This window comes from Artibeus jamaicensis, unplaced genomic scaffold (assembly GCF_021234435.1).
Source record: "Artibeus jamaicensis isolate MK-2021 breed Jamaican fruit bat unplaced genomic scaffold, CSHL_Jam_final contig_415, whole genome shotgun sequence".
NCBI classification, from domain to species: Eukaryota; Metazoa; Chordata; class Mammalia; order Chiroptera; family Phyllostomidae; genus Artibeus; species Artibeus jamaicensis.
This window is the reverse complement of record NW_026521823.1, coordinates 22,196,243-22,219,655: the sequence shown is the minus strand read 5'-3', so window position 1 is coordinate 22,219,655 and position 23,413 is coordinate 22,196,243. Positions and strand designations below refer to the sequence as shown.

Here is a 23,413-nt window from a genome sequence, read left to right as displayed (position 1 = left end):
ACTGCCACTTATTCCAGTCGGCCTTTCTCCCTCCCTGCCTATGGATGTTCTCTGAAAAACCCACTGTCTGCATGTGAATGGAAGGAGCTTTTATTTATTTATTTTTATTTATTTATTTATTTATTTATTTTTAATATTAAATTTTATTTAGTTATTTTTCAAGTACATTTTTTTTTAATCTATTTCTCCCATCCCACCGCCCCCCCCGCCCGGTCTCCCCCCTCCCTCCCATTCCCCCCCCCAGTCCTCATCTCTGTGTCTTTCATACTTGTTCCTCAAAATCCCTCCCCCTTTTTCCCCTTAAGTTCCCTTCCCCTCTCCCTTCTGGTCGCTGCCCACTTGTTCTCTATTTCAGCATCTTTATTTTTATTCTGTTTGCTTGTTTGTTTTATTCTTTAGCTTCCTGTCAAAGGTGAGATCATATGGTATTTGTCCTTCAACGCCTGGCCTATTTCACTCAGCATAATGCTTTCCAGTTCCATCCATGTTGTTGCAAAAGGTAGTAGCTCCTTCTTTCTCTCTGCTGCATAGAAGGAGCTTTTAAATAGCTAAATTTTTACTTTTCATTCCCCAGTTTTATTCACCCCTCCACCAAAGCAAATAAATCAACAAGTTCTGTTCATTCTACCTTCTTAATTCTATTAAAAAGTTATTAAAGTTTTTGAATACGTGTACTTCCTAGAATGCCACTGCATTATCTCAGTTCACTTCTGTGCCTCAGTTCTTTGTCTGAAGTACTGCAAAAAGCCTTGTAAAGCATCTTACCCTTAATCATCTTCTAAGCCATTGTCTACTTTCTATCCAGAATGTTTTTTCTAAAATGCATCAGCAGAAAAGTGATCAGCAGCACTTTTCTGTTTAAAATCAAAAAGCTATTCATAATTCTTGGAAGGAATTCTACAGTTATCTCTACAGCTTCATCTCTCTTTACTGTCCTTCCTATATCCGGCCCCAAACATTCCCCCCCTCCCCAAATCTCTTAAACTTCATAGTACTCATTGCCTTTTTATTAGGTCTCAACTTGTGTGACATTTTCTCTTCTTGTACCCTTAAACTTCCAACTTTCCCACCCTCAAGGTTTGCTGGCTGCCCCTCCAGGGTCCTTAATTTAGCCATAGCACAGTGTTTTAATTTCTGGTTGAGTTGTGTGTTAACTCTCCCTGCCCCCATTAATTAGACTGTGAGCTTTTAGAAGCAAAGATACTGTCTTATTTATCCAAGGACCTAGCAGAGTGCCTGATATTTGTCAGTACTTATTTAATATGTCTTTGTTGACTAATTGAAAACATTTCATGGACTTCTCATCACCTCTGCAATGAAGTTGCATGGTATAAAAAGATTTTAATTGTTTTTTGCATGTACTTGTCCAGATCTCCCAACACCATTTATTGAAGAGGCTATTTTTACTCCATTTTGTGTTTCTGTCCTTTTTGTCAAATATTAATTGACCATAGTGACATGAGTTTATTTCTGGGCTCTCTATTCTGTTCCATTCATTTATGTGTCTATTCTTATGCCATTACCAGACTGCTTTGATTGTAGTGGCCTTGTAATACAGTTTGATGTCAAGTAATGTGATTCCTCTTACTTTGTTCTTCTTGCTCAAAATTGCTGAGACTCTCAGGGGACATTTCTGGTTCCATATAAATTTTTGAAATATTTGTTCTACATTGATGAAATATGTCATTGGTATTTTAATATAGGGATTGTGTTGAATCTATAGATTGCTTCATATAGTATGGATATTTTAATATTAATTCTTCCACTCCATGAACAATGGTACGTGCTTCCAATCATGTGTCTTCCTTAATTTCTTTCCTCAGCGTTCTGTAGTTTTCTTTGTATAGGTCTTTTACCTCCTTGTATTTTATTTTTTTTGTTGCTATAGTAAATGGGGATTTTTCCTAATTTTTGTTTCTGATATTTCTTTGTTAGTGTACAAAAATGCTTTCCATTTCTGAATATTAACTTTGTATCCTGCTGTTTTGCTAGATTCGTTTGTTGAATCAAGTAGTTTTTTTGGTGGAGTCTATAGGATTTTCCATGTACACTATCATGTCATCTGCAAACAATGTCAATTTACTTCCTTCTTTCCAATTTGGATGCCTTATTTCTTTTTCTTGTCTGATCTCTGTGGCTAGAATTTCCAGTACTATGTTGAATAAAAGTGGTAAAAGTGGACATGCTTGTCTTGTTCCTGATCTTAGGGATAAAGCTTTTAGTTTTTGCCCATTGAGTTGGATATTGGTGGCAGGTTTCTCATATGTGGCCTTTATTATGGTGAGGTGTGCTCCCTGTACTCCCACTTTGCTGAATGTGTATTTTATCATAACTGGGTGCTGTACTTTATCAAATACTTTTTCAGCATCTATTGCTGTGATCATGCGGTTTTTGTCTTTCATTTTGTTTATATGATGTATTACATTTATGGATTTGCATATATTGTACCATCCTGTATCCCTGGGATGAATTCCACTGGATCATGGTGTATGATCTTTTTAATATATTGCTGGATCCAGTTTGTCAATATTTTGCTGAGGATTTTAGCATCTATGTTCATCAGCAATATTAGCCTGTAGTTTTCTTTTTTTTTTTGTGGTGTCTTTATCTGGTTTTGGAATTAGGATAATACTAGCCTCATAAAAACAGGTTAGGAGTCATCATTCTTCTTGGATTTTTTGGAATAGCTTGAGAAGAGTCAGGGTTAGCTCTTCCCTACATGTTTGGTGAAATTCTCCTGTAAAGCCATCTAGCCCAAAGGCTTTTGTGTGCTAGAAGTTTCTTGATTACTGTTTCAATTCCACTAGCTGTTATCAGTCTGCTTCTTCTTGACTCATAGACACAGACAGCAGGGTGGGAACTGACTGTGGGAGGGGGTGGGGGGCAGAGGAGAGCCTCGGGGAAGTATGTGGGACAACTGTAACTAAACAATAATAATAAAATTAAAAGATTTTATTTGTTTGTTTTTGTGTACATCTTTAAATTTATTCCCACCACTTTTGGCTTCATAACCCTATACTCCATTCATTTTAGCTGCGTATGTGTGTATGTTTTATCAGTAGAGTGTCTTTTAAGATTTTTATACTTTATCATGTCACGACTTCAAAGGGAATAGATTCCAGCAGCCCAGGCACTGTTCCATTGGTTCTCACAAAGTGTGCATCCCTGGATGGAGCTGGCTGATGCCTCAGTTGACCCCAAGTACCTTTTTCTTTGTCTTCTTTCTTTTTCTGATTATTTTCCTTCACGTATTTTAGGAAACTCTCTCGGCTCTTAGAGTGCTTAATGTGCTCAGTATGTGCATTAATTCTCTTGGCAAGAATCTTGCCCTTGTTTTGTGCACAGTGCCCACTGCATGCTGGATGACAGTGTGGACTCTAACAGTTTTGTCACAGGGACATTTGTGGGGCATTCCTTTCTGAACAGTGCCCATTCCCTTGATGTGTGTAATACCACCTTTCTTGTAGATTCCTGTGTACATGGCCAAAGGAGCAACTTTATCTTTTCTGAAAGGCTTAGAGAGTACATGGTGGGTGTCTCTGCTCTTTCCCTTTGTGTTACTCATTTTGACAAATTAACTGGAAGATGGCAGTTCCAGCTGAAAACACTATCTGTTTTTAATGAGTAGACAGTATTGTTAATATCTTCATGTTTTTATAAATCCTATTCCTTTGACCTGGAGTTTCTTCTCTTTCCTTTCTTCTCTCTTGGCAAACTTTTCTCATTCTTTGAAAACTCTCTGATTCATCCAGCTTCGTTTGATCACTTTTCATCCTTCAGGATATAATATGTACAGATTTCCTTTATAAAATTTATCACAACATACTGCAATTCTTTGGATTTATTTTTTTCTTCCCTAGTGTACCAAATTCCAATAAGGTCAGTGTCTTTGTCATTATATCCATGACACCTAGTGTTTTATTACATTAGAGGTAATAAAAATGTTTGGTGAATATATGAAAGACTAAACTATGTAAGAAAAATTATTTTAGTCCATGGGATAAAAGAGTTTTTAAAATCTGATATGTTAGTGTTATATCTGGTGATTTAAATTAAACTCTGGTGGTACACTTTCTATGTGTAATTGCCTGTGAGCCTCCTAGATTTATACATCAAAAGACTAACAAGATTGAATTTAGTGAGAAGCTAAATAACTGAATATTATGGGTGTAATGTTTTTATGGGAAGAAATAATATCCCAAGTAGACCATAGAAATCAGGAAATGGTAATACAACCTAATACTATTGGTTTTTTAATATTGATAATACTTTTGTGTAGTTAGAGGGTGTCATATTTTAGGGTGATTTATAGTAAATATAAATCTGCTTTAGTCAGATTTACATTTAGTCAATATAATCAATTTAAAAATAATACATTTTGAAGAAATGATATTTTGTTCATATTTTAAATATATCCCATTTATTACATTTTGTAAAAAGCTCAGTTTATATAATCTTAGCTTAAAAATAATTGATACTATATTACTGGGACGTAGTACAGGGTAGGGCAGAAGTAGATATACAGTTGTTCATATGAAATAATTCAAAAAATATATAATACAAGAATAAACTGTTTCGTGTACTCAACACTGTTTTGTGTACTCAACACTACTTTTATCCCACCCTATATTTAATTCTAGCATTAAGTTAGCATATTTCTCTCTGTAGTAATTGCAATATGTTATTCTTGCTTTTTTATAGATGTGGAGCTGCTTGTATTTTTATCTATATCTAGAGGCACAATGAAATATATTTTTTCTACCCATTTTAATATAATGAAGGGTATTTTGTATTTATTTTTACAGTTGTCAGTTTTTATAACAGAGCAATAGTTTTATTTTGTTCATTGTTAGAAAAATTAATTATAGCTGAAGACCTGTAGGGAATTATGAAGAAACTTGCTTGAATTAAAAATGTTTAGTGCTTTTATACTGTCATTTTTTTTCAAGTGCTTCTTAACTGTCAAGTTTAGATTGTTTTGAAATTTGCAGGCATGTTGCCAGAACTTACGGAAGCTGTAGTTGAAGGTATAATTTAAAGTTTCCTTTCTTTTCAAGCTAATGATGGGGAAAAACAGTTTTCATATTTTGTTAAAATTAATTTAACTTTTTTTTCCTTGAATACGAAAAAGTGGAAATAACTGTCATCTATGTGAGTATCTGTGTATATATGATTTCAGAAAGAAATGACTTTATGAGAGAGAGTTAATATTCCTTAAATGCTTTGGGTTTAGAGTCTCCTCTTCAGTGTTAATGGGGAGCTCAGTTTATCCTTGTTTCTGATATTGTGTCTGTGGTGGCAGAAATTATACATGAATGTTATTGAGCATTTTTAGAAAATTAAATACTTATACAGTTCTTTCTTTGTAAAGCAGTGATTTTATGTTTATACATATATGTGTGTATTGTATCAGTAATTTTGGGGTTTTGTTTTGTTTTTGGCCATCTTGTTTTCTTCCTTATATGACAGAATGTAGTTAAATCAATAACATTTATCTTGGTTTTGTTACAAGACTGATATGGATATTAAATCCTGAAGACCTTGTTTAAATTTAATCATGAATTTAAAACATTAGTTGGTTTTGGTATTTTAATAGGAAAGATACTTGTTTTTAATGAACATGTAGTTTACTAAGTTTGAATATATATGATGTTTAAAGTACTTATAAGATAAAATTATTCTAACTGAATTTTCTAATTATTTACTTGATACTATTACTAGTTACTTGATAATTTTATAAATATAAAAGATAGAATTCATACTATATAAACTATTAAAATATTAAAGGTATTTAAGATATTAAAACTTGTGTGTGGAATGGTGACTAGGTTATGGTTGGGGGTAATGGGGATTAATGTGGGGGAATTGGGAGAAAAGTATATGTCCAAAACAGTAAAGAATTAATTTCCATGCTTTTTAGTTTGAATTATTTTTGTTCATTGTAGTGTTTCATTTTTTGAGCTTTTCTATGCACATACAAAATGTTTCTCCTCAGGCCCCCTTCTATTTGCTGGTCCTATTTTTATGAACCATCGAGAGCAGGCTCTAGCCAGACTCAGATCCCATCCAGCACAGCTAAAGCATAAACGGGACAAGCACAAAGGTATTTGGTCTTCCTTATCAACTAGGCGGGACCTTTCCCGATTTCTTCCATTCATTCGAATTTTGTCTCTGGGAAAATGCACAAACCTAATTCTTCTACTTTGCTTCTATCATTATCATTAGCCTGAGGAGAAAGAACTTGCTGAAAGTGGTACTGTGTATTGATGAATATCAATCTTACTTCCTTTTTTTGGTTAAGTTCGATTAAGACATTTTACAGTGTGTCTTTTTCTTTTCCATTTCTTTTCAAATTTTATACAGTTAAGAGAAAGTGGAAAAAAGTAATTATTGCTTTCTATTTTTATCCTTTGTTACCTGTTCTTAGATGACTGCCATCTGGCATTTTATGCTTTTTAAATTTTTAAATGCTTTTTATTTGCTTTAGAATTAATGAAAGTACTCAGTTCATTGTATAATGTAATGATGAATTGACTGCTATTACACTTTTCCATTGTCTTAATATTGAAGTTCATGAATTATGTAATTTTTGAGGGTTAAATAGTGATTAGGTGTTAGCAATCTGTGGGTTGTGTAGACCTGCTCTAGTTGTAAGAAAATAACAGAGGTCTAAAAAGTCTGATTGATAAGGAACCTGTTCATACATAGTTCTTTGAAGGTATCAGAGTTACATATTAATTAAAAATATTCCTAAAGCAAGCTTATTTCATTTTAAACCACAGATTATGGATCAACCAAGATCAGGAAAGAATTTAATTCAGAGAATTTATAAATTTGATGTAAATTCTTTCTTGAATCCCAGCATGTGAAGAAGAGGTTCTTTGAGTAGTTCAGTACCATTGTTATTTTCTTAAATGCCTAAGATAAATACTGCCAAATTGAATAGAAATTTTTAAAATCACCTATTTCAATAGTCATATTAATTTGTTTTGTGCCTTTTTTGCTGTAAAATTGTTACAGACTAATTTTATTTTTAAACTTTCACATATAATATAATCAGTTTTATTTTTATTTGTTTCTCACTTTATCAATCTGTCACTCAAAGAAAAAATGCAAACAAAGCAGACAAAACCCATTTTTAGTATAAGCACAAATAGAGCATTACTTAAAATATATTTTGCAGAATTAAAAATTCCAAGTATTTTAAATCTAATGTAATTAACCATAGGAAAATTTATGATTGCTTTATTTATTGGGTGCTTCAACAATACCATAAATATTTAATGTAAAGAATGATATTTTGGGTATGCTGTGTAAATTATTTTAGTTATTATTAGACTCTTTGATCTCATATTTTCAATTATGCCCTTATTAGTACAGATATTCTTAGTATTGTTTTTCCCCACAATTATATAAAAGTGAAGTTGTTTTCTAATATTTTACTGATGTTAAATATTTACATTATGTGAAATAGTTTAAAACTTTTCAATTCTATGTTAGTGTCTTCTGGACAAACATCTTTATTTTTTTCCAAAAATTTAAAATGAAATACAAATAGAGACTAAAGGTATAAATTTAAAACAGACTTTTTGTAATGTCACACTGATTAGCTGCAGAAATTACTCAATAATAGCTAGCCTTACTTCCATCTTTTCTGCTACAGGGTTATTTTATAACAAGATTTTTGTATTTTTGTAGCATCCTTTTTGGAAGGGCTTTTTTTTATAGCATTACAGTTTAGGGCCATATTTTTAAATATGAGATTTTATGGTTTTGAGTGACAATTTCATCTCTTTACCACCAAAATTTAAATTTAAAGTAGAGATAATGGTGTCCTATCTTTTATAAAGAGTATTAACTTTCCATGTACTAATTCCTATATACCCACAGATTCTCTCTCCCTTGCCCTCATTGCATTCACTGTTCCTGTCATTCAGTCATCCCACTGTTCACTGCTTTTTACTCTTGCTACATATTGTCAGTCTTTTAATACATATTTTTTCTTCATATATTTTCTCTTTTTTCTTACCCTGTTTGTCTTCCAGTGAGGAATTCAGTATGTTAATTGCTATATTCTGTCTTATATTAAGGTATGTTGGTGGTATAAATTGTAGGATGATAATAGTTAGAATTTTTTAGGTTGATTTTTTTTTTTGGTTGGGGTGTGTGGAGGGTAAGACTGGATTTATTGTTAACAGGAGTGAGTTCTAAGATGGAAAGTTGGAGAACTTCTGGCTGATTGGAGAGAAATCAGGAGAGAATTGGAGAGAATTCATGAATCCATCTTATCCAGGCAAATTTTTGCCTAGAGAAAATAATAGAGTACTTAAGGATGAATCAATAAGTATAACATATACTCCATATAAACATGTACAGTAGTAACTTATTTTTAAAATGTAACCATAGACTATATTTCAGACAGGTATCTGGGTTAATATTTGTTTTAGCTGTTCACACAGTGCCCTTACACAGAAAAAAGATTTTAATGTAGTATTCCTAGTTGGAACATTTTGCATTGTTCTGGAGGTAGTCTTTGAAATTTCAGTCTTGAAGTGAATGATGTGGGAATCGAGAAACACGCGGATAAACATCTGTGTGTAGTTTGCATGTTTTTGTTTGGAAATGGTGTGATGTAATGTAAATGTTTTTGCCTTTGGAGTTAGGTCTCATTTTAAATCATAAATTTGTCATTTACTGGAACCTCTTGGCCATTCATAAATTAATTTTCTTATTTTAAAAGCAAGAATGGTAATTTTGACTGATTATGTTGGTATGAAGATTAAATTAATATGTAAATATGGGCATAACCAAATACATATATATGTATTTTTGCAGATAGAAATCACGAATACTTTAATTCTTTGAATTGAATTCTTTTTAGAATGATTTTAACGGTACAAAATTTAAGATATATTAAATATGTAATTAGTTTCAGAATTTCAGCCATTCGGTGGTGGTAAAACACGTGAGCCTTATTTTTTACCAAACCCTAAAACTGCTCCACCATTTATTTATTACTTTGGACTGGTTATTTAATTTCTCTAAGCCTTGGTTTTTCCAACTGCAAAATGTAATAACAGTACCTGTGTCATCAGATTATTGTATTGATTAAAGAAAGTAACAATTGTGAATATTGACTGAGCACTTTTCTTACATTATTTACTTAATCTTCGTAAGAGCCTTGTGAGGTAATGTACTATTATTGCTATTTAATAGATGAGAAAGCTAAGACTTACAAAGTCCAGATGTCATACAACTCACAAATAGCTGAACCAGGAGTCCAATCCAAGTCTCTTAGGCGTTTATGCCCAAAAACACTTACCCCATTGTGTTATTTAAATTTCACAGTGTTTAGCAGATAGTCCAGTGTTTAGGGAAAGTACCTACTACTTTGCTGTTTTAGTTTAATGATTTTGCTCAAAGTACTCTGTTCTGTGATATATTTCATGGTATACAGAACTATAAGGTTACCCAAAAATGCAAATTTAAAGAAAAATTAAGTTAAAAAACAGAAAAATTAAGTTAGAGTCTTTTAGATACTGAATCATCTTCTCTATGTGCACACAAATATGCATAATGTACATATACACACAAAATTTTGATACATATCTGTCAAAACTTTATAGCTATTATAGTTTCAATATCACATGATATATGTATGAACATACTTACATTAGGTAAATATAGATATATTCATACCTGAATGGCTGCTTATAAGAATATTCAGACCAACTAGTTTTGCTGCAAATGTGAGATTAATTTTATTGCTGTTTATTAACTAACACTTTACTGAATAGTGACCTTGACCAGAATTAATCTTCTTCAATTTCAGTTGGAATTTACACTAAATTTTTGGCTATTTAATGGATATGAATTTTCTTTTGTAAACTTTTATACATTTCTAAATTATTAGAATTGTATTTGATTTTTTAACTGACATCAAATACAGATGCAGGTTTCTTTTTTTAAATTCTGACACTGCTGCTGATAATCATAAAAGATCTCATCCCCATTTTTAAATTTATATTAGCAATATTTTCATCATTTGTAATAATTGAGAATTATTTTATATAGATGCTGGTTTGTTTAGATTAACTTGAACAAAATGTATTTAGTATTATTTTTAACCTTTAAATACTAGCTGCAATTCTTTTAATCACTGTGGTTTTAATCAGTAAATTACTGGGCTTATTATTTTTTTTCTCCTTCCCTGATGCTATGTCTCTATTGTGGGATTTGTGTCTATATTTAATCTCTAACATAAAGAGAGGGCAAATTCTAAATTCAGAGATACTGTAAAAGATTATAAGTAGGCATCAGTCCATTTACATAAAGTGGAATGATACTTGTAATGTTGAACTTACGTAAGTTTGGCAAACTTTGAATGCAATTTGTGTTTATGTTTAATCAGATTTGGTTTTAATGATTAGATGTTTTTACCAATGGAGATAAAGCTATGAAATTTCTACGTCTTTCATCTTATTTAAATAGTCTTTACCATATTTCTTTTTGTATAGGCCCTTGTTTATGTTTAACCATTCTATTGTCTTTCCAAGTTGAGGAGTTTGTGAATAAGAGTATATTTTCTTTTGGATGGAGTGATACTAAATGTTGTAATTTCTTTTTTTAGCCCATCCGTTCTTGGCAAACCCACATTAGATAATTTAGCAAAAGTGGAATCATATTCTTTATGCTATCGTACATAGTAAAACCTCTCACTAATTCAGAATTTATGATATTTCAGATGCAGTATTTGTGATCTTTTTGAATTAAAAATTCAAAGTAATTTCTTCCTCTGAATTTTCAGGGTCATTCTTATAAGGGGAAACCTGTCTAAAATCACTAGCTTTTCAAAGGCTCAAGAAATGAAGGATTTCTTCAACGTGCCTTCAACCTCTGGGTCAAGCAATTAATTCTTGTATGTTAAAGGACTTTTATGTTTATGGTACATTTTTATGTAATATAGGCCTATTTTGAATTATAATGTAGGTAACCACATTTTATTTAGTGTAGCATTTTAGTTTAATCTGTACTGCTTGAAGGTAATAAAACTGAATTTTTACTTAAATGTTCTATGATTGAGACCTTTTCAGTAAGTCATTTGGCCAACCCATTCTATGTTATTCCGAATTAGTGAGGTTTTACTGTCCTAGTGGTATAACAAGTTTAAAGCTTTTAAAAATGATAATTACTTTGTTATAGAAAGGCATAATCTAGGCCAATTTTGTCTTAACCTGGGTATTACTAAAGGTTAGAAATATTAGATAAAAAGAGTAAGGATAATGCGAATATGAAACGATTTGGTGTTAGTTCTGTCTAGTAAACTAGAGCAGTGAAATTACAGAATTAAAATGTGTGTCTGTAGATCCACATTGGTATCTGCATATTGTACACACCTGTTCAGAGTTGCTGTGCCAGAAGAGAGCGACCGAGACTGGTTGACCTGTTGTCATTTCTTCTAGATTGACATTTTTCCATGTGTAAGGAATTTGAATCTTGATATATAGAGGTCATATTTTAGTGATACATAGGTTTACGTGAAGAAAAATAAGTTGACTCCGTTACTTACACATTCCAAATTAACATTTTTATATTCTGGAGTGTGTTTTTAAAATTTTATGGTTAGAATGCCAGGCAGGATATTTAGTCTGATGTAAAAATCAGGGAAGGCTTAAGGCAGACTTAGGAGGAAGTTATAAAAAGGGAGGAGGAAAAAGAATGAAAGAAAAAGGTTTGGTTGAAAGCAGTTAGTGGTGGGGGGCCAGCAGGACCACAAAGTAGAGTGGTTAGGGGACCGTGAGCCAGGAAGGATGAATGAAAGTAAGCCATTGAACTGCCTATGTTGGATAAAGCTATTTAGTGTTAATAAATTTTTAAAACTTTGAATTTAGTGATATTGATGGACAGTGTAGCCTTTCTGAGATTGTTTGGGAATTCTAAGTCATTTGTAAGTCAACTAGAATTTTTTTTTAATGATTAGTACTAACAGTATCACTAAGTATAAAATAATTGTTAAATGACTTTGCATGCAGTTATTTTTGTGCAAACTAAATTTTTCCATATAAATTATTACATTTAGAATTATTTACATAACTTAATGACCCATTTATATTACATAACTGATTAGATTAATAGGTTTTATTCATTACTAGATCTCTGTTTTTATTGATTTAGCGATATTTGCAAACAGAAGCGTATGTACTATATCTTTTCAAAATTGCTTCTTTGCAGGTAGATTCTTGATCTATCACTTCTAACAGTTGCAGATTCTTCCTGCTTGTTCCTTTTAACATTTTTCTCTTGTCCTTCCATAGTAAACTGATTTAAAATTTTATTTTGAAGATGAATAATGGCTTAATTACAAATTGTAACACTTACAGATGGAAGTGGAGAACGGGGAGAAAAGGATGCAAGCAAAATCACAACATACCCTCCAGGCTCTGTGCGCTTTGACTGTGAGCTCCGGGCAGTGCAAGTCGGCTGTGGATTTCACCATTCAGGTAGCAGCGGAACTTTAGGGTATAACTGCATTTTTACAATTGTGCTATGTCAGTTATCTGTTTAGCATAGACAAGTGTAGTCTGCCAACTGTGTGTTCAAAGCTATAGTGCGGCAATACCTCTCAAATATAAAAAAAGCTTTGTATTTATTACAGAGTTTCTTTAAAAAAACTGTGGCATGATGGAATAGGTGTTTACTTGTCTAGAGATCTGACTTCTATCTAGTCTGTCTTCTGTTCGATTTATATTATAATTTAATTGAGAAAATTCCTGAAAATGAAATGATTTCTGAAGTTTTTTTGGACTCTAAAATTCTGTGATTTTTTATAATCTAGTCCCCAGTTTTGTTACTTTTCAGGTACACATATATATCAACATATTTCTTTATTTTTTAAATGTAAAAAATATTTAAATTTTTAGTAAATTATTGCATTCAGGCTCTGTAACTTAGGTTGTAATATTCAACCTTTATAAAAATAAACCCGTTAAAATTTTTTGATGCTGAATATATTTTGTTATTTGATAAGTATTGACAGATATTAAAGGTTCTGACATTTTATTAATGTTGTACATAATTATACATAGCTTACATCAATCTGCTACTTACATAATTCTCCTAGATAGGAGAGAACAATACTCTATATGTAGTTATCATTTAATAAATTTTATAGTTGACCCAAACCAATGTTAATGTTAGTAAATGGCATTTGTAAACATTTTTGAAGTATGTATTATGAGAAACATTATGCATTTTTATAACCTACAAAAATGTGCTAAAGAACTAAAATTGTATTTTTATTAAATATAAATGTGTGCTTCAATTACCTATTTTAATGGCTCTATAAATTTTAAATAGTGACAATTACACCGTTCATACTATAGTGTGATAGAAATATAAAGTGCATATGATGAAATAATAAAGTGCCTTGTTTTGGCTTCAGTGGTGTTAATGGAGAATGGAGATGTCTACACGTTTGGCTACGGGCAGCACGGGCAGCTGGGACACGGGGATGTCAGCTCCAGGTACTCCCACTTGCGTTTGAACACGTCGGCGCTGTTGGTTTCTTTTTCTTTCTTCTTCCTTTTCTTCTTTTTTCCCTAAATACATATTTCTGTACTAGAAATAGTATTTGTACCACTATTTCACAGAGTGTGCCTGTAAATTATAGGTGGTTCTTGATTTTATGGTTGAGTGAGTACCTTTGTGGAGATAGATTTGTAGTTTCAGTAGAAAAGCTTATTTACATGTCATAAATATAAAATATGAGCAATTGTGATTATTATCACAAAAACCCTACTATATTTTTTTAATTTTTGTTTTAAAGACTTTAGAGAAAGGGCGAGGGAGGGATAAAGAAACATCTGTGTCAGAAACATTGATGAGTTGCTTCTTGCACAGCCCCAGCCAAGGACCCAGCCCGCAACCCAGGCATGTGCCCTGACCAGGAATCGAACTGGTGACCTTTCGGATCATAGGCTATCACTTAGTCCACTGAGCCACACTTGCCAGAGCCCTACTATATTTTTAATAATGATTACCTTTTTAAAGGTTGCTCATAGCAATAGAAAAGACAATGAACATCCTCAAATTGCATTTAAAAAAATCAGCAGTGGATTCATTTATGTTACTTGATGTTGTGTGTTTGAAAATTTTGGTCCACAATTAAAAAGAAGTCACTGAAACGTTTGAATAGTTTTTAAACAGAACATAATGGTCTCTCAGAGAAACTGTTCTGACTTATCCAGAGCAGTGGAGAACTAACTGTGGTGGAGACTACTAGACGTGTCCCAATTTTCATCCGTTCATTGCATTTGATTGTAAAGTTTTAGTGAGTGACCTGACCAGGCAGCTAGACTTGTTTTCCCACCTCCATTGTAGCAAGGTAAGGCCATGTAAACTAAAGAGATTTCGTTTCCAGTGTAAACTAAGCCACTTTGGAATCATGTTGTTGCAAGGAAGGGAATACCCTTTATTTCACCTTCTTCCTCCCCAGCTTGCCGCCTGGAACCCATGCATGGTGGCAGGAACTGGAGAACTGATCATAGTGGTCGTAAGTTGGAGACCACGTATCGAGAATGGCAGAACCACATACTAGAACCAGTCTGGTCTCTGACACCAATGGAGCTGCCACATCAGCTTCTTGCAGTTGGATATTTACCTGAGAGAAATAAACTCCTGTCTGATTTAAGTCCTTGTTACTTTGGCTTTCCTTAGAGCAGTTGAATCCACGTCCTGCTTAATATAGTGAGAGTGCTTTTGGTAAAAAGTTCAGGGCTTCCAAGAAGAAGATGCTAAGACAGGCTTAGATGTACAAAGAATTTATTGGGAGAAAACGTATGAAAGAGACCATATTTTGCTGTGTACAATGTGCTTCCATGTATACATACCCCGTTTTCAGCCTAAACTTTGAGGGGAAAAAATCTATTGTTTTTATTTTTTAATTCAATTTTTTATTTATCGTATTTAGATACTTGTTTTTTGTATTATAAAGGAATTTTATCATTTATTTTTGAACATATTATGGCATAAGACATTTTATGTACTGGTAACAAATTTATGATATTTAGGCATCATAGCAGGGCAAGAACTCTTCAGCACTGCCAATATCAGAAGTATCATCTTCTTTAATCTCTACATTACCAGTATCTCTGAAAAGTCCCTTTCCTTATCCTGGTAAATTTCATTTTCCTCAGTTCCATCCGCAGCATTGCTTGCTGATGCTGCGTTTTTTAAACAATTTCACAACCACTTTTTTGTTGAAACTGTTCCATGATCTTAGGATCCAATCACAAATGTGGATGATGGGTGTTTTCTTGATTTTGCCCGTAGGTGTTAAATCATTACCAGCTGACTGCAATGTCCACTCTTTCTTCATTAGGGCCTTAAAGGGCTGTTTATTGGCACATCGAAAGGTTGCAGGTGGCTGGTTAGCTCACCAGGTTATCATACAGCAAGCAAGTTGGGTTTCCAAGTCTGCTGAGACTGCTTTTGTACTTTGTGTAACATGGGCTTTGAAGTGATCAGAAACTAGCAAAGCTGGTTTTTTAAGTAACCCTTCAGGCCTTTGTGACCAGACTTTGTTAAACCGGATTTCCATGCTGCTTTCATTCATCCCTCCTTTTTTATGCATGTTGACACTAACTCCACTTGGAATTCTTTCTTTAAGAAATGTTTTTCTTTTAAAGATGATCATAGGTGGTAGCTTTGTCCCACTGTTTTTTAGTTACGTTTTAACACATAAGCATAAATAAAAGAATTAAAAACATTTATATAGCTATGGCATTAGTGTTACCCATGTATAATTCACATCCTTATTTTTGTTTCAAAAATCTGGGCAAAAAATGTGTGTGTTATATGCAGCAAATATGGTAAAAGGGAAGAGAGCAGAAATAAGCAAGGAAGAGGCAAGGAAAACCTCCAGATGTGATGAAGGTCTGATCCCTATGAAAAGAAAGAAGAAAGAAGCATGGAGTACATAGAATCTAGATTACTGTGCAGTTCTGAGAGAGTTTCTGCCAGGCAAGGAGGATGTCCTCAGGCCAAGGATGCCCTGTGAAGAGTCCCAGACGAGGCAGCACGGGCCAGTATTAATACCTTCACGGTGCTCAGTCACAGGCTTTTGGCCTCATGGATCCGAAGGGAGAGCATCTGAGGCTTAGTCAGCTGTGCTCCCTGCAGCAGATTGTCTTGAAGATATGAGTGATCCGCTTTGAAACCAGACTTATTAAATCTGGAGATATGTAGGGAAGCTTCAAGCCAGAATTAACACATCAGTTTGCCACAAGAATTTCTTCCTTTTTGGTCTTTCCACTCTGCTTTATTGTTCCTTGTAGTCATAAGATACCTGCTGAATCAACTGGACCTATATGGTTTCTTATTCACATTAATTAAATAAAATTCAATATGTTTAGTTTGTTCTTAAACCACTTCATTACTGTGGCAGGGATGGATTAAGCTACTTACATAGCAAAGATCAGTTACTCTTAATCCTGGCTGCACACTGGATTTACTTGGGGAACTTCAAAAATACCATGTGTTTTTGAATACCACCCCTCCCCAGTCTTGGGGATTCCATACTTAGAATTTCTAAGAGGTGTGTGTTGGGGGTGAGGGGTAGTATTGGAGGCAGCAGTAGCAGTCCTGGAGGGGATGCCAACATCTGTATTTATAGAAACTGTCCAGATTCTACTGCTCATCAAGGATTGAAAACTACTATGTATCTCTAGAGGTCAGGGTCAGGTCCATTAGCAATGCATACAGAATTGGGATGAAATGGAATGTACTCAGTTACTTTGAATGTTGTTGCTAATGAGAAGAGATGACTGAGGTATAATTGAGTTGAACTCACTAAAAAACAAGACAGCATATATTTGACACTATTGTCAAAAGGTTTGAAATCTATCACAGTCTTAATGACAAATACTGTGCTTATAAAAAGAGCAAAAGCTCTTGGCAACATTACTTTGTCAAATGTCACTGGATATGATGTTTGGATATTGGACATTGCATATGACAGGATATGACTGGCTTATTGGGTTGAGCAATTACTATCACAGGTGCTAGAGGCAACAGATATTTTGTCTCACAGTTGAATGGCCTCACTGATAAGTACAGACTGAGTCAGGGCTTGTAATTTGTGTGGATAATTTGGCAATTTGTTCGGCTTCTCACTGGAGATCCATGGCACAGAAGAAGAGTTTATTCTTTTGACCATCATCATCATTACTGCTGTTGTTATTCAGCTGGGGATGTTTTGTGAGTCATTGTATAAACTGGGAAAGCAGTGCAGGTGGACATGGTGGCACATCAGTCATGGGCATCAGGGAGGTCACTTCTTCACAGATCAGACCGCACTTGGATGTCATTCCGCAGAAAATTGGTGAATAGTTATATTTTGTGGTCTTGACTGCAGGGAAGGGAAATTATGAAAATCATGACTCTAATCAAATCACAGCCCTCAGGTGACTGAAATATTAAGAATGAACAGCATAAGCACAAGATCCTGCCACACACCACATTGAGGTGTAATGGCTATTGAAAGGGAAGGTGCTCATGTCAGCTCGCAAAGTGCAGCGGTTACCAGAAACCATTACCTCATGATCCTGATTATACCAGGGAACTCCATTCCTTGATTTACAGTGACTTGCTCAGGTGACAATATCATAACAACCTTCCGAGTATATTCAATAGCTTGGATTGATCATTCATGAAACATGGTAGGGTTTAATGTTGAAAATAAAATAGTAGGGTTTGTTCAAAAGAATAAATGCTGGTGGGATTTGCTTCAGCTGTTCAGAGTTGTTCTTTTCCAGTATGTAAATTCCCACTCCTCATTCCATCGATGGAGATGTGACTGTAGAACTGAGTTCACGAGGTGTGAGGGAGTGAAACTGGATGGCCCGGTGTGGTGTTGCCTACAACAACATGCCTGGTGGGTTAAGCAGAAGTCAGTCAAAATTGTTGCTGCTGTACGCATTCTGGTCCCTGTTTGTCTGGGTCAGGCAGACTTGTGAGGCAGGAGGCAAGAGCTGTGCGATTAATTCAGGAAGGAACTCACTTACAAGGAGGAGCGGTCTTGGGGAAGAAACCCCTATAGCATAAATATTAACTACCACAAAGCAAAACATTTACAGACAGCTTAAATAAGTGTGCAGTTGGCAGGTCTTTTTTTGTTTCTAGTGATCAAGTCCTTTTAAGTGGAGTTTATTGTATAGCACGCACTGATAATGTGTGGTTAATGTAACATAAGTGTTGTGGTGGACGTGATGTAAAGATAGCCAAAATGACTGAGTTCAGTTTCTAGTTTGGGTCCTGATTCTAACACTTGGTACCTGTATGACCTTGGCCAACTTACTTAACCTTCCTGTGTCTTAGTTTCTTTCTCTGTTAAATGAGAGTAAGTATATTTGCCTCAGAAGGTTGTTGTGAAAATTCAGTGAGATGATGCATATTATTTCCTTAGCACAGGGCCTAGCCCATAGTAAGTGCTAAAGTGAATGTCAAAAGCGTATGACGAAGACTTTTATTCTCTCATAACATGAGTCTACCAGCTCTCTTTTTTTGTTTCTTTGTATTGTCCAGGATGCTTCTAAATTTCTAAATTCCAAATTCTTTTACCATTTTCTGTAAACTTGAGCCTGGATGTTGGGAAAAAGACTATATTGTTTTGGATTTCTATGCTCTCCTTTTTCCAATAGAATCTTGCTAATCTTTTGTAATGTTTCTGAGTTTCATCTTTTTCTTGCTACACTGTCCTCCTCCTGCGTTAATACTCTGTACTGCCATAGTGTTTGGAACAATATGGACAAAGTTCAGGTCTTTGCTTCATGTCCTACCAGCTATATGAGTATAATTTAGTGAGCCTTAGTTTAAGTAAAGATTGCTGCAGGCTCAACATGGTATATGTAAAGTGCATGGCATGCACCCACACACGCACTTAACACACATAATTTTCCTCTTCTGTTCTTCCTAAGTTGTTCCAAATAATTTCATGAATGTGCTCGTTGATATCATGGAAAGAGTTCAAAGACTGTGTCTTAGAAGACCTGCCACCCGGTCTTGGGGACGTCCTTTAAGCTCTTCAGATCTACCCAAAGAGTTAATTTAGCAATCAGGGATGTATTTTATATGGAAGCACTTTGTAAACTTCAGGCAAGTAAACAGTTACAGGAACTTTTCTTTTAATTCTTTGTTTGAATTGAACTGCACATTTCTCTGAGGGCATTAGTTTACCATACAGCCTTTGGAAGGGGTTGTTGTTTATTCTCCAAAACTCCCTATATCTCAGAGTTGAGAACCATTTTACTGTTCACTGCTGTCCTTCGCCATCCCAGAATGAAATGAAATATTTAAAATTAAATCCACTACTGCTTTTTTGAAGTTTGGCCATTCTCCTCTATTTCCCTTTTATTATCTATCTTTGAGTCACTGCCTTTCATTCATTGAAAATTTATTATCTTCCCCTAGCTGGTGTGGCTAGTGGATTGAACGGGAGCATGCAGACTGAAAGGTTGACAGTTTGATTCCCAGTCAGGCCACATGCCTGGGTTGTGGGCCAGGTCCTCAGCTGTGGGCATGCAAGAGGCATCTGATTGATGTTTCTCTCGCTCTTTTTCTCCTTCCTTTTTCCTCTCTCTATAAGTAAATAAATAAAATTGTTTTTTTAAAAAAGAAAATTTATCTGCCTCATAGTGTTTTCTCAGTCTGAATCTTGTCACACTTGTGAGCGACTTTAATATCCATGTGAATGGCCCCACATGCCCTTATATCTAGTAAACTTTATTTCCATATTTGTGGTAGCTGTTCCCAAAGCCCATCTTGGGTCTAGCAGCCCTCCAACTCTGAATTCTTAAGTATACACAACCCATAATCTGAGGCCAGTTCTTCCGTTACTTACCTTTAATTTACTTTATTTGGCTATTAACATTATTAGGACTTAATTGCCCATAGCCCTCCTCCACCTTTTTACTCTTTGACCCTTTTCATTTTATTTCCTACCCAAGTCAGAGATTGTTATTTATTCTCTTCACCTATACTCTTACCAGTATCCTCAGTTTTCACGCCCTCTTGGTCTTGATGCTCAGGCATGGTAAAACTTCAGGCATCAATCAGTCTGTCTGTGTTTCCAGTGTCTAACTTGGGCTTATGGAAAAAAATAAATCACCCCAGTGTACAGATTGTTACAAGGTTTCCAGATTCAACCAATGCCCTTATAATGAGCAGTAATCCTCCTGTTTTGTAGTTTTAGACTATTTAGTTTAAGACCTTTGGAGAATTTTTTAAAAGATTTTAGGTATTTATTTTTAGAGAAGGGGGGAGGGAGAGTGAAAGAGAGGGAGAGGAAAATCGATCAGTTACTTCTTGTATGCACCCTGACTGGAGTTCAAACCCTCAAGCTGGGCATGTGCCCTGGCTAGGATTTGAATGGCGACCTTTTGCTTTGAGGGACGACACCCAGTCCACTAAGCCAAACCAGTTGGGGTGACCCTTTGAGAATTTGACGAAAAATAAAAAGATACAAAAATATATATGTAAAAACTGATTTAGAAATTTAGGAGGTTCACAGATCTGAAACTCATTTAAAGACTTCACAGAAGCCCTTTGGATCAGGTTTAAAAACTTCTGATCTCAGTATTTAATATATTCCATTCACTGTCATACCTTTTCTGTAATTTTCAAATTCTTGCACATGATCTCTTATCAGAACAAAAATAAAATCCATTAGATGGGAAATTCTTCAGCCCTCCAACTCTACGAACGTACCTACACCCATCCTACTACTTTGCTCCTTTTTAGTGTAACATTTAAAGAGAGACTTATTCTTATCCATGTTATGAAGCCTGTCTACCTTTTCCTTAGGGATCAAGTTCTGTTTCTTGCTCCTCTCTAACCTATATCTTTGGCCTCTTTATTTTTCCTCACTCTTTTAAATGTCATCAGATCTCTATCATCTTAAAGGACCTTAAGCCTTTCTTTCAGCTTCATTTTCCCTTTAGCCATTGTTTTTTTCCTCTTTCCTGCTGAGATACTTAAGATTTTGCATAGTCTTTGACCCGCATCTTAACTTCTAATCTACTGCAGTGTCCTGCCTCCTCCTACAAAAGATACTCTTCTTCCTAAAATACTGAGTGATTACTTGTATGTCTTGCTGGAGCATTTGGCAGGTAGATTATTTCTCCCTTATTGAAACCTTCTCTTCCAATGACTCTTCGTATCACATTTCCCAGAGTTTATTCTTCCTCTTTGGTATGTCCTCTGTTTCTATGAGCTGTTCTTTCTTTCTCCATACCAAAAGTGTGAGAAGAGATGCAGAATGAAAACCAGGGTCTCTGCTTTTCTCTCTTTAATGATCTTCATTGATTCTCGTAGGTTAAGAATGTTATTACCATGTACCTTGTTACATCAGCAAAAAAAAATCTTCCTTACCCCATATCAATCATTCGCCAAGTCTAGTTAGTTTTATTCTTTATGTAGCTCTCAAGTTCATTCATTCCTTTCAATCCACTGTTTCTAGTCTGTGCCTTCATTTTATTGTGAAATTATTTTAACTAGGTTTCCAGCTGCTAGTCTTGCCTCTTTCAATTCATTTTCATTGCAGCCTGAAAAAATATTTTAAAAATTTTATGTAATTTTTTGAAATTTAAAGTATCATAATAACATCGTCTCAAAGTCAGAGCGCTTATATTGTGTGTGGACTATTTCTAGAGTGACAATTATTCTAATTACAGATGATTACTAAAATTTGTTAATAAATGGTAAAGTGATGCAAGAATGGATACAAGGATGGTATTTATCATAATTGTTACCATTTATTAAATGATAACAATTTAACTGTGTGCCAGACACTGATCAGAGCGCTTAAACTTAATACATGTGAACTTCATTATTGTTCATAAGAACCCTGTGGGTTAGATAATGTTTATTATTATCTTCTCTATTATATTAGTGAAAAAATGGAGTGTGAAAAGGTTGAATAACTTGTTCAATCATGGTCATGTTGGCATTATTTGGTGGAGCCAGGATTCATACTCCGGCAGTCTAGCTCTAAGCGTAAGCTTTTGCCACTGCTAAATTGCCATGGTACAGTTTTCTGATTCAGTGACTACTATGTTAAAATGTTAAATTATTGGCCCAGTGAATAAAAGTAGAAAAGAGGACATAAAATCATTTGTTTTCTTATAGTTCCTGGATTGAAATTCTGTTAAATTATTGTATGATTATTTTATCCAACAAATATTTATAAACATCGCTAACATGCCATTCACCGTAAAAGAAAATTTTTGACAACAATGGTAGCAACAGTCTTTCAGAAAAATTAAAAATTGTGCTTATAATTAGTTTAATGAATTTAGGAAATATATTTCATAATCTCCTTAAAGTCAGTGATTGTCTTTTTCATCTTCGAATACTGAGCACCTATGGAGACAGGCATATCGCACTTAAATAAGTTTTTACTGAATATTCTTATTAGTGCTTTATTATCTCTTCTCCTTACTGCATTGTTTATTTTTTTTAATTTCAGTTGAGTCTTGTAAGATATTGACTTAATATTTTTTTTTAACCTAGGGGATGTCCCACTCTTGTCCAAGCATTGCCAGGCCCTAGCACACAAGTCACTGCAGGCAGCAACCACACGGCAGTCCTTCTAATGGATGGACAGGTCTTCACATTTGGGAGTTTTTCTGTAAGGAATTTTTAAAGCATTAATAATATTGCATTGTACCTTTGCCTCACGGTTTGTCTACTTTAGCTGTTTTTTATGGATTTAGTGAAATTCTTGTACTGTAATCATTGCATATGCTTATTTCTGGTCTCCACCCTCAACACACACAAAACTCGATGACATTTCTTTGAAATAATTTGCTTCTCTAGTTTAGCATTAGAATTTATTGAAGTTAACAGCTGTGTTAGAATTTGACATGTTTATTCCGGGTCAGAGTCCTTTAAGCATTCAGTGGAGCTAATTATATCATTTGAAAACTTATTTCTCATCTAATTTGTAAAGATTTATTTTTCTTAACAGAGAATTTTATTTTATAACTTTTTAGAAGCCTAGTTTTATTCAATTTGTTTAAAATTATAGTTTCCTTTTTCTTTTCTCCTTCCTCCTGTTTGCCTCTCTGTTTCATTCTTTTTCTTTTCACCAGAGCTTGAGAAGAGTGAGAGTGCACTGAGAGTATTTATAGTGATTAGTGTAGGGGTCAGGGAGAAGCTTCATAAGATTGCTAATAAACCTATACAATCTCTTACATGGATGAATATTCAGAATTCTATTAACCCCAGTCCTTGAAATAGAATTTGCAACTCTTGATTATTAAAAATTCTGAATGTCAACTTTCAAAAAAAATCTTTTATTTGGCAGTTATTTTAAGCTTATAGAAAGGTTATTTAGTTCCCCTAGGTATGTCCCTGG

General features: G+C 34.2%; 1 protein-coding gene and 1 pseudogene across 14 annotated transcripts in view; one reads left to right on the top strand and one right to left on the bottom strand.

Annotated features, from left to right (window-relative positions):
• Positions 1-23,413, top strand: part of MYCBP2 (MYC binding protein 2) — a 263,498-nt gene that overhangs the window by 89,416 nt on the left and 150,669 nt on the right. For 10 of the 14 annotated variants that reach the window (XM_053665535.1, XM_053665526.1, XM_053665522.1 and 7 more), the window contains exons 18-21: positions 5,996-6,103; positions 12,381-12,500; positions 13,442-13,523; positions 22,567-22,684. In XM_053665535.1, coding sequence (XP_053521510.1) covers positions 5,996-6,103; positions 12,381-12,500; positions 13,442-13,523; positions 22,567-22,684 — 428 coding nt within the window. Of the gene's footprint in view, positions 1-5,995; positions 6,104-10,820; positions 10,919-12,380; positions 12,520-13,441; positions 13,524-22,566; positions 22,685-23,413 lie in introns of those variants that run through there. The other 4 variants (XM_053665532.1, XM_053665533.1, XM_053665528.1 and 1 more) reach the window with 4 other exon arrangements.
• Positions 3,090-3,568, bottom strand: LOC119047868 (60S ribosomal protein L21-like; annotated as a pseudogene).